The 11,412-nt window shown below is 40.1% G+C and overlaps 1 protein-coding gene across 1 annotated transcript; it reads left to right on the top strand.

Annotated features, from left to right (window-relative positions):
- The first annotated feature begins 2,289 nt into the window (after positions 1–2,289).
- LOC122601542 lies at positions 2,290–4,806 on the top strand. The gene is made up of 2 exons (XM_043774297.1): positions 2,290–2,695; positions 2,804–4,806. The coding sequence occupies exons 1-2, from the start codon at positions 2,290–2,292 to the stop codon at positions 4,804–4,806; spliced, it is 2,409 nt and encodes an 802-aa protein (XP_043630232.1).
- Positions 4,807–11,412: the final 6,606 nt, after the last annotated feature.

The raw sequence follows: 11,412 nt of genomic DNA on the forward strand, positions 1-11,412 counted from the left end.
CCACGCTATAATTATTATCAAAACGCAAACTCCCATCAGTACTTCACTCCGCAACCTATCAGAGGACCTCAAAATGCTAATGTGCATTACTATACTCCACAGCCTAGCAGAAGACCAACGCAAAATGCAAGTTATCAACCTTTTACTCCTAGTACCATAAGACACCCTCCGAATCCTCCGGGGTGGTTTCCAAGCGAGGAAGATATGATAATTCAAACGGAGCCAGGTCCTTTTGTGCAATGGATTGAGGATTACCCGCTACCAGAAGGTGGTTTACCAAAAGGAATAGAGATGTACGATGGTAAGGAGGATCCAGACAATCACTTAAAGCATTTCAATGGAATGATTCGGATGCAAAGGTGGAATGTTCCCATTGCATGCCACATGTTCGCACTCACTCTGAAAGACTTAGCACGTGTCTGGCTGGATGCTCAACCAGAAGGAAGTATTACTAGTTTTGAGGACCTAAAAACTAAGTTTCGCTCTCATTTCAGCCAGCAGAGGAAATACAAGAAGATGCACCTGGAAGCTCATAACATTAAAAGAAGAGAAAATGAAACCATCCGTCAGTTTATAACTCGGTACACGGATGAAACAACATTGATGAAGGGTCTCAGTGAAAATCAGAAAATATCAGGTTTTGTCCACGGACTACGCTTTCAACCCCTTGTGGAATTCCTCTCTACGGACCTTCCGCAAGAGTACACGGTCCTGATGGATAAAACTTATACCTTTCTTGTGGGCAAAGAAACAGCAGGCGGAGTTACCGGACCAGGTTATGGAAAGGACCCAGACAGAAACAGAAAGAACCGTAACTTCAGAAATGAAAGATTCAGAACAGCTCCATTCAACAAACCACAAGGAGGAGCCTCTGGAAGTAACCCTAACCAACACCACACTCCAAAGAACACTCGTGATGTATTAGCAGCAGAAAAGGCTCCGATCAGAAGCAACTTCCGGAACAAAGATATGTCAAAATTCTGCGAATTTCATAATCGATACGGTCACGAAACAAATGAATGTAAGGTTTTCAAGCACAAGGTTGAAGAGGCCATGAAGACGGGAAAGTACTCAACATTATTAAAGGGCATCAAAGAGCCAGGACCAAAACAAAACAACGGAAAGAATTTACTGATAGAAGCTCCAGAAGCCAAAGCAGAACCGCTAGACGAGATAATCGCAATGATCCGTTCGGAATGTCCGAGGTCAGAAACAATGAAAATCAGAAATGGAGCCTGGAAGAAAGTAGTTATAAGTTTTCCTCCGGTGAAAGATGAAGAAGCGTCGGATGCTCTAATCATAAATGAAGCCATTGTTGGGAACCACCCAATAAAAAGGATACATCTGGACACCGGAAGTGGGTGCGAGATAATGTATGAACACTGTTTTCTGAAATTAAAAGCTGCGCTGAGAAAAAAGAGAAAAGACAACATAAGCCTTTTGGTCGGTTTCTCGAATGAAAGAACGTGGTCATTGGGAGAGATTACTTTAAATGTAACAGTGGGGAAGGCCCCGCAGACAAGAACTGAAACATTGACCTTTGTGATAGTCCGAGCGAAGTCGCCTTACAACATTATACTTGGTAGACCGGCAATGAGAAAGCTAGGTATGGTTCCATCCCCTGTCCATGGGATGGTAAAGTTTCCAACTCCCAAAGGAATATGTTTTGTCAAAACTGAGTCTCGTCCTGAGGTTCAGTGTTCCCAGATAAGGTCTCCGGAGGCTACGGAGTGTTCAAAGAAAAACGAAACTCTGGAAATAGAAACAGAAAAATTGTTTGTCAACAACAAATATCCAGATCAATTCATCATGATTGGTAAACAACTACCAACCGAATACAAAAGAAAATTGAAGGAAGTTTTGGAAAGAAATATGGACATTTTTGCATGGGCTCCCGCAGATATGACAGGAGTCCCAAGACAATTAAAAATAAATGGTGAAAACTTTGACACCCAGCATCGTTTAAATACAAGGCCACATCTGGAGCCTATCAAGCAAAAACGGCGCAGCCTAGCTCCGGACCGAAGTAAAGCCGCAAAAGAGCAAGTGGAAGATTTGGTGAAGGCGGGCATCCTCAGAGAAGTTAAGTACCAAAGTTGGGTAGCGAACCCGGTAATGGTGAAGAAGCATGATGGGGGATGGAGGATGTGTGTTGATTTTACGGACATCAACAAGGCGTGCCCAAAGGACTGTTATCCCCTCCGCGAAATAGATTGGAAAATTGAATCGCTTGTTGGTTTCCGATTAAAATGTTTTCTGGACGCCTACAAAGGCTATCACTAAATACAAATGCACCCAGACGATGAGGATAAAACTGCTTTTTATACTGCTGAAGGAATTTTTTGCTACAAGAAGATGCCTTTTGGATTAAAGAATGCTGGTGCAACATATCAAAGATTGGTGGATAAAGCATTTGGTGGACAAATCGGAAGAAACCTGGAGGTCTATGTGGATGATATGGTAATCAAAAGTAGAAATGAAGAGGACATGGTATTGGATGTCGAAGAAACCTTCCGAACCCTCCGATTTATCAATATGAAGTTAAACCCCAAGAAGTGTTCATTTGGGGTGGAAGAAGGCCAATTTTTGGGGCATGTCATTACAAAGGAAGGATTCAAGGCAGACCCAGAGAAAATCAAAGACATTCAAAACATGAAGGCTCCGCAGGCTCTTAAAGAGGTCCAAAGCCTCAATGGTAAATTGGCAGCTCTTCATCGTTTTTTATCAAAATCAGCAGACCGGTCTCTTCCTTTCTTTCAAACACTAAAAGGTTGCCTATAAAAACATTATTTCAAATGGACAGAGGAGGCTCAAAAAGCATTTATAGAGTTAAAGGAGTACCTTTGTCAATTACCAACAATGACAGCCCCTACACCAGGCGAAACCTTGCAAATGTACCTCGCAGCATCAAGTGAGACTATAAGTGCAGTATTGATAACTAGCAGAAAAGGAGTGCAACAGTCAATATACTATGTCAGTAGAGTTTTGCAAGCACCAGAAACAAGGTATCCAGAAATCGAGAAGCTAACTTTAGCTCTGATTCATGCTGCTCGAAGGCTACGCCGGTATTTCCAGGCGCATCCAATTCAAGTGTTGACAGATAAACCAATAAAACAAGTTTTAACAAGGCCGAAAGTCTCAGGAAGATTAGCAAAATGGGCAGTGGAGTTAGGAGAGCATGAAATAGAATTCAAACCAAGGAATTCAATCAAAGGACAAATATTGGCAGATTTCCTTGCGGAGGTTCTGACTGTTGAGACTAAGAATAAAAGAAAAGCTGAAAGCTGGGTAAAGGAGGAACAACCGGAGTTGCCGGAGGACGGCACAGTGTGGAAGCTTTTTACTGACGGAGCCTCCAGCGCAGACGGCTCCGGAGCAGGGCTCATTTTAACAAGCCCAGAAGGGCAAGAGTTTACTTATGCTCTACGCTTTGAATTTAAAGCCTCCAATAATGTCGCTAAATACGAAGCATTATTAGCAGGATTACGGATTGCTATACAAATGAAAGTAGAACACATTCATGCCTGCATAGATTCTCAGATAGTAGCATTCCAAGTAGACGGAACGTACGAAGCAAAAGAGCCTGCGATGAGAAAATACTTGGAAAAGGTAAGGCAGATAAGGCAAAAATTCAAAACCTTTAGAATACAGAATATAAGCAGGAGCCAGAACAAGATAGCAGATGCCTTGAGCAAGTTGGCTTCCACTTCTTTCGCCCATTTAACCAAAGAGGTCCTTGTGGAGACACTAAAAAAGAGCTCCATTGAAGAGGAATTGGTTGTTGCACCCATTGAAGAAGAAAAGCAAAATTGGATGACTCCAATCATTGAATATTTGACAAGTGGGCTTTTACCAGCAGACAAGGAAGAGGCCAGAAAGATCAGAATCAAAGCTCCACAGTACACTTTCCGAGAGGAAGGCCTCTACAGGAAATCATACATGGGACCATTGTTAAGATGTGTAGGCCCAAATCAAGCAAAAGCAATCATTCAGGAAATTCATCAGGGATGTTGCGGATCTCACGCCGGCCCAAGGATGGTAGTGGCTAAAATCACCAAAATGGGGTATTATTGGCCATCTATGCACAAAGACACTGTAAATGAAATTCAGCCCTGTGAGTCATGTCAAATCCATGCTACGGTTCCGAAAGCTCCGAAGAATGAATTGATCCCGGTAACATCTGCTTGGCCATTCTTAAAGTGGGGTATCGACATTGTCGGACCTTTTCCGCAGGCTCCGGAGAAATTAAAGTTTTTGGTCGTAGCTGTTGACTACTTCACGAAATGGGTTGAGGCTAAACCCCTAGTCACAATCTCAAGAAAACAGATAGAGAAATTTGTATGGGAACAAGTTGTAACAAGGTTCGGAATCCCACAAGTTATTGTAAGTGACAATGGAAAGCAATTCAGTCAAGGAATCTTCCCTCAATTTTGCAAAAATTTAGAGATCCAACAGAGCTTCACGTCCGTAGCCCATCCTCAAGCTAATGGACAGGTCGAAGCAATGAACAAACAATTGGTACATGGAATCAAAACAAGGCTGGGAAGATGTCAAAATGGATGGTTGGACGAGCTTCATCAAGTTTTATGGGCATCAAGAACAACTCCAAAAACGAGTAACGGAGAGACTCCCTTCAGCCTAGTGTATGGCTCCGAAGCCATGATGCCAGCAGAAGCATGTGTACCAACCTTCCTCAGGTTTAATGATGAAAAAGAAAATGAAGATCAGCTCTGCCAAAATTTGAATCTATTGGAAGAAAGAGGGAGGTCGCCTTCATCAAAGAAGCAGCCTACAAGGCACAAGTGAAAAAATACTATGATCAAAGGGTTAACAAAGAAACTTTCTTGCCTGGAAGTTATGTTTTTCGAAACAATGATGCAAGCAAAGCAGAAAAAATTGGAAAACTCGGACCCCAATGGGAAGGCCCGTATCAGATCATAGAAGCTTGTGGCAATGGATCCTACAAATTGGCCACACTTCAAGGAGAGAGTCTCCCAAGAACATGGAATGGGTCGCAATTAAAGAAGTGTTACGTATAATTTGACGTATACCCTTTAAGAAAGCTACGATCCTTATTGTAAAGACCTGTCAAATTGATTAATCTAGTTACATCCTATGGCTACTGATAGCCTAGACATTTTAATGTTCTCTCCCATTAATACATCCAATATAAATCTTAAATAAACCTTGGAAAATTTATCCAAGTGTCATTATCAAATACACAACGCTACGGCAGTTCGGAGCCTACGCAGTGTATATAAATTTTGAAATTGTATTAAATAAACCTTAGAAAATTTATCCAAGTGTCATTATCAAATACACAACGCTACGGCAGTTCGGAGCCTACGCAGTGTATATAAATTTTGAAATTGTATTAAATAAACCTTGGAAAATTTATCCAAGTATCATTATCAAATACACAACGCTACGGCCGTTCGGAGCCTACGCAGTGTATATAAATTTTGAAATTGTATTAAATAAACCTTGGAAAATTTATCCAAGTGTCATTATCAAATACACAACGCTACGGCAGTTCGGAGCCTACGCAGTGTATATAAATTTTGAAATTGTATTAAATAAACCTTGGAAAATTTATCCAAGTGTCATTATCAAATACACAACGCTACGGCCGTTCGGAGCCTATGCAGTGTATATAAATTTTGAAATTGTATTAAATAAACCTTGGAAAATTTATCCAAGTGTCATTATCAATTACACAACGCTACGGCAGTTCAGAGCCTACGCAGTGTATATAAATTTTGAAATTGTATTAAAAAAACCTTGGAAAATTTATCCAAGTATCATTATAAAATACACAACGCTACGGCCGTTCGGAGCCTACGCAGTGTATATAAATTTTGAAATTGTATTAAATAAACCTTGGAAAATTTATCCAAGTGTCATTATCAAATACACAACGCTACGGCAGTTCGGAGCCTACGCAGTGTATATAAATTTTGAAATTGTATTAAATAAACCTTGGAAAATTTATCCAAGTGTCATTATCAAATACACAACGCTACGGCCGTTCGGAGCCTATGCAGTGTATATAAACTTTGAAATTGTATTAAATAAACCTTGGAAAATTTATCCAAGTGTCATTATCAATTACACAACGCTACGGAAGTTCGGAGCCTACGCAGTGTATATAAATTTTGAAATTGTATTAAATAAACCTTGGGAAGCCTATCCAAGCATTATTATAAAATAAAATACACAACGCTACGACTATGCGGAGCCTTCGCAGCGTATGTGAACGTGGAAATTGTGAAAAGTAAGCCTCGGAAAGCTCACCCAAAAGTCATCATAAAATACGTAATGATACGATTATTTGAAGCCTACGCAATATGTATATAAAAAAGGGGGGGAGGGCTTTCCAAGTGCTATCATAAAATATCATACAAAACACACGGCTATGCTAGTAGAACACAAATGAGATTAGTAAAAACATGTTATAAAAACGCAAATAAAGATTGTTTTGAAGCTACAACCTGCATATCGTAGCCTATAAAGAGGAAATTAAATAGTGTGCAAAGCCAACAGAGGCTGGGTACAGACGGTAAAAAATAAATTGTTTGATACAAATTAACCAAGTTCATGGATTTGGAGCAGCATGACCGGAAGGAGCGGAAGATGAGGCAGCCTGGGTAGTAGTAGAGGCTACGGGAGCAGGAGTGGAGAGAATTTCCGCAGCAGAAAGTTCCGCATCAGAAGCAAGCACGTTCAAATATTCGAAGCGCTTATCAGCAAACTTCCTAGCTGCAAAACTCCCCCTCTGGTACCCCTCGATCTGTGTGATATCCAGATTCGGGACCTTAGTCTTGATTGCCACAAGAGCTTTATTAAAGCCAACCGCCATGGCGCAACCTTGCACAGCTCCCATTTCCTTAGCAAACTCTCCGCTCGAGCGGAGCGTATCAAATATGCTAGGAATTCCTCTAATAAGCTCCGCCCTATCCGCTTTAAGCTTCTCAATTTCCCCATCCCTGTCCTGAACTTTATGATTAAGATCTCTTTCAACCCTTCTGTGGGCCTTAGTTTCGAGACTCAAACTTTCCACCCTTGTCCTCTCCTCGCTCAAGCTTTCATCAACCTTTCTTTTTTCTTCCAAAAGGGCATCATATCTATTTCTATGCGCCGTAACCTCTTGCTCCGCCATCTGTACTTGATTCTTCAAAACCACATTATCAGCTTCCATGTCAGCCCATTTTTGAGGTTGAAGATCTAGATCTTTAAGCTCTAACTCACGAATCCTCCGACGCAGAGCCTTACGATTTTTTCTCATTTCGTCATATTCAGCTTCCATCAAATCAATGTGCCTCCAGAGATCACGCTGGAGAAGAAAAACACGTAACATTTTAATAAAGAAACACAAATATATACATATAACATTTTGATGTAATAATAATGATGATGAGCAGTCATTTAACCAAGTACAAACCTGTTCCAAAATATGCCTGATGGAAGTCTCATTTGTTGCATCTCAAAGGTCACGCATAGAAAACGAAGCAACTTCTTGAAGACGGGCGGGAACCATAATTCGAGCAAGATAGTCCTCCCTCTCCGACTCCTTTTCCAGACAACTATTCTTGGCAATAGTAGGAAAGACAACTTTGAAAGCTGCCTGAGGACCGACATACTCTCGAGCACATGGGGATCGAGCAGAAACACTTTTAGAATGATCTGATTCTTGTAACTTCCCCAGAATCTTCCCAGAGCCCTCTTCCCCAGAATCTTCCACCTCAAGAGCGTCAACAGTGGTTTCCTCTCGTAACTTCCGAACAACAGCTCGACTCTTACCTGCCCCATGTATCGGAGGATCCGCAACAAATTCTCCCCCCTCAGCTTCTTTTTCCTCACTGTCATCTAAAGCCATCTCAATGGTCTCCCTTTTCTTCTTCCGGGATTTTCCCCCCTTTTTATCGGATTTTCTTTTCTTGTCCGCTTTCTTCCCAGAAGCTCCGCCGGTACCCTCCTCCCCAGCAGTTTTCTTGTTACATTTGGAAAAGTCTGCCTCAATAGCTTTCCGAAGAGAAATGGTCTCCGGAGTATCCTACAAAACTGTAACATCTTGCTCGTGGGACATTTGTGCAACTCTGGTAGCAGTCTACCCCTCCGGAAGATCCGGGATGCAATCGATATCCTCCAAATTGCTCCCCATATAAGCTAGGAAATCCATGACTAAAATACAAGAAAGAGACAATTAGTTATAAACTCGAATGCAAATATATATATATATATATATATGTATAAACAAAAACAAAAAACATATATAAAAGAGGATAATACAAGAGAATAAAATCAAGTATAGACTCAATAGGAAGGGTCGGAGAAATCCGTATCCTTCCCTTCCTTGGAAACAAGCCTAGGAATGGTCGGATGATATAACCAGACTCTACTAAGCTTCGGCAGATATAACACACCCTTCGGCAATGTACGACTCATAGTAGGCCTACAAAGTTTTTCCACTAGCTCTGGATTAAATCTTATTTCAGTCTTGTTGTCAGCAAGGGTGCCACGAGCGTGACCTTTCATATTCAGTACGGCAGTGTATGCAGTGGGGATAACGGACTCATCAACATAAAAAAACCTTTTCTTCCATCCTTTAATAGATGCAGTCACCCCATAAATACATTCCGGAAGTTTTGAGCCTGGTCTTTTTTGGATTGTAAACCAATCCCCATCAGCACCTAAGCAATAGAACTTACGAAAAGCATCTACCATAGGCTCCGCTCCATGTGCCCGACATACAGCCTCAAACATTGTTATCCTAAGGGCTCCGAAGGGTGTCATTTGAGAAATATGACATTTAAAATGTTGAAGAATCTCAAGGAAGAAAGTAGTAAACGGTAAACGAACATTCGATATTTCGAACATCGCCATGTATAAAGGTATTTTCCCCACCGGAGCCATTCTAGCATTGTCAGAGGGGCGGGGAAGTGTATAATGAAAACCTAAAGGAAACCTATGTTGATCTAGAAATTGCACCAACTCATCTCTCGTAACGTTACAGAAATTAACACATAGATCCTTTCTATTACCCATAATAAAAACACAATTCGGAAACAAAAAACCCACCTGCGGAGGATCACAATAAGAAGAAGAAGAAATCTATAAACGCTGCGAAGGCTGCGGATCGAGAATAAAAGGCGAGAGATTCCAAAAAAGAAGGTGAATGCGAAAAATGAAAAGAAGTGGCAGCATTTATAGACAGAAAGTGGACGCTACAGTAACTTGTATTGGAGTGTCAGAAGCAAACGTAATGTCTGGTCAGAGCACGTGTCTTCCACTAACCAACATAAGGGACATTTATGACAATTTTTCCGGAAACACTCACGCATTTATTGCCATTATGACTAAACAACAAAAACAATAATGATAAAACGCCTGCTCAAATTCATATTTTTATTAAGTCTTACACCTCTTTTTCTTTTTAAAGTAGGGGGAAGAGTATATAGGTATACAAGACGCTTCGACATCTCATCATTCGAAAATGGTAAAAAAATTTTAAATATGTCAAGTTCTACCCCACCATCATACCAAAGCATGATGTTAGGCTGGGGGGCTTGATGATGTATCATCATTAATGATCCGAACGCTCCGGCTTGCTAACATTAATGGCAAGATACGAGCCTTGATTACCTGCCGAAGCCATAGATAGGCCCCGGACCCTGCGGCCATCTGGCAGACAACAGTACAATGTAGGCACGTGCAGTAGCATGTACAGTTCGTGCTTATGTCTCCTAACAAACAATCTTGATACACCTGTCTGACGGTAACGGTCGTATGTCGGAGACTACCGTTAAGTTGGCCGTTAGGCCCAACTTCTAGATTCCTCGGCCCATCTCGTGGACTCTGAGTGGAGGGCTTATAAATACCTCCCCACAAGAGTCCTAGAAGGCAAGAGGCATGTTTCATATACACCTTTACACTTGGTGGCGTGAGACATTAGTGGTCTCACACTAAGAAGGAACCGCCAACAAGTCCGAAGTCATTTATTATTACCCTCCGATCATTAAATACCATTTTCTCATACTAGATTATACCCTCATTAAATTAAATGTAACTTTACCCTTAAACAGCCGCCAATTAATCAAAACAATCGTTTAAATAACTTAGATCACTTTTGGTTGTGTTTCTCTTTTTGGGAATTTTGTTTGGGATATTGGTTTTTACTTTGTTAACACTTGTGATAGGATATATCTTCTCTTTCTTTTTTTTTTTTCTTTTTTTTCCCATTTGGTAGGTTTTTATTTTGTTAACACTTGTGTTGGAAAAAAATTGAGAACAAGTTAGTTGTTAATAATGAAGTCGATATTTCATTGTAGGTATAGTTCGGGTTTGAATATGGCGTGGATATATAGATTGTAGTGGGGAGAGGGTTGATCCAAGTGAAATGATCTTGGTCGTCACATGATCAACAAATTTTTAACATTTCCTTTTCCTAACGACTGAGATGGGATGAGATTTTTGAGGTGGGATTGTTTGTTTTGGGGGAGGGAAATCTTTGTGATTTTTTTTCCATTTGGTAAATCTCTAATAAAGTGTTGAAAAATTGAGGGGTTTCGTGTAGAATTTTTTTTTATTTCGTTACTCCAAATTGTTAAAAAATCAATAAAGTTATCCTTACTTTTTATTACTTTTTTAAACCAAGCTTCATGGTAGTGATAATATTGATTGTAAGAAATCAACACCTCATTGGGACATGCGTAGAAATGCTTCTTGAATTTAAGGAACCTAATATATGTTCGGATTATTGCTTGCTTACCATCCCAGCACAACATTATTTATTTGTCACTCGTTTCTTCTAAGTCACATAGAGAAATTATTATGAAAAGAAATAGCTGTTCGTATCCTAAGTGTAGAGTTTTATTAAAAATGGAAGTGAAATTAATGCAGAATGGGGTGAGAAAGTGCTATATAATCCTCACATTAAAAATAGAGGAAATATTTGAATGAAAGATGTTGAAATCTTTAAGCAAAGAATCGTCCGTAGTACATATCTTCGTTTGAAGAATCCACGACTTGGAATTAGAAAGAAAAGACCACACCTACATTTTTAAGAACAATTTAGAAGATTGACGGACCATTAGTCGACCTAATTATTAAATAAGAGAAAACCCTTTAACCATACATAAAACCCTAAACTATATGTACCTCTTTCCAACAACTTGAACCGAGGGTAAATATCACAACCACCAAATCACAACCATCCATACAATTTAAAAAATAAATTTTATATTAAGTGATTGATACCTTTGCTTTTGTAGATGTTAAGGATTCCATGAGCGGATCCAATACGTAATTACAAAGGGCAATTGCCCTCGACGACCCAATATTTTGTGTGTAGTAGATATTTATATTCATGTACAGGGATAAAGGCACCGGAGTGTAATCAACTATGACCGAATG

This window comes from Erigeron canadensis, chromosome 5, assembly GCF_010389155.1.
Source record: "Erigeron canadensis isolate Cc75 chromosome 5, C_canadensis_v1, whole genome shotgun sequence".
Lineage (NCBI taxonomy): Eukaryota > Viridiplantae > Streptophyta > Magnoliopsida > Asterales > Asteraceae > Erigeron > Erigeron canadensis.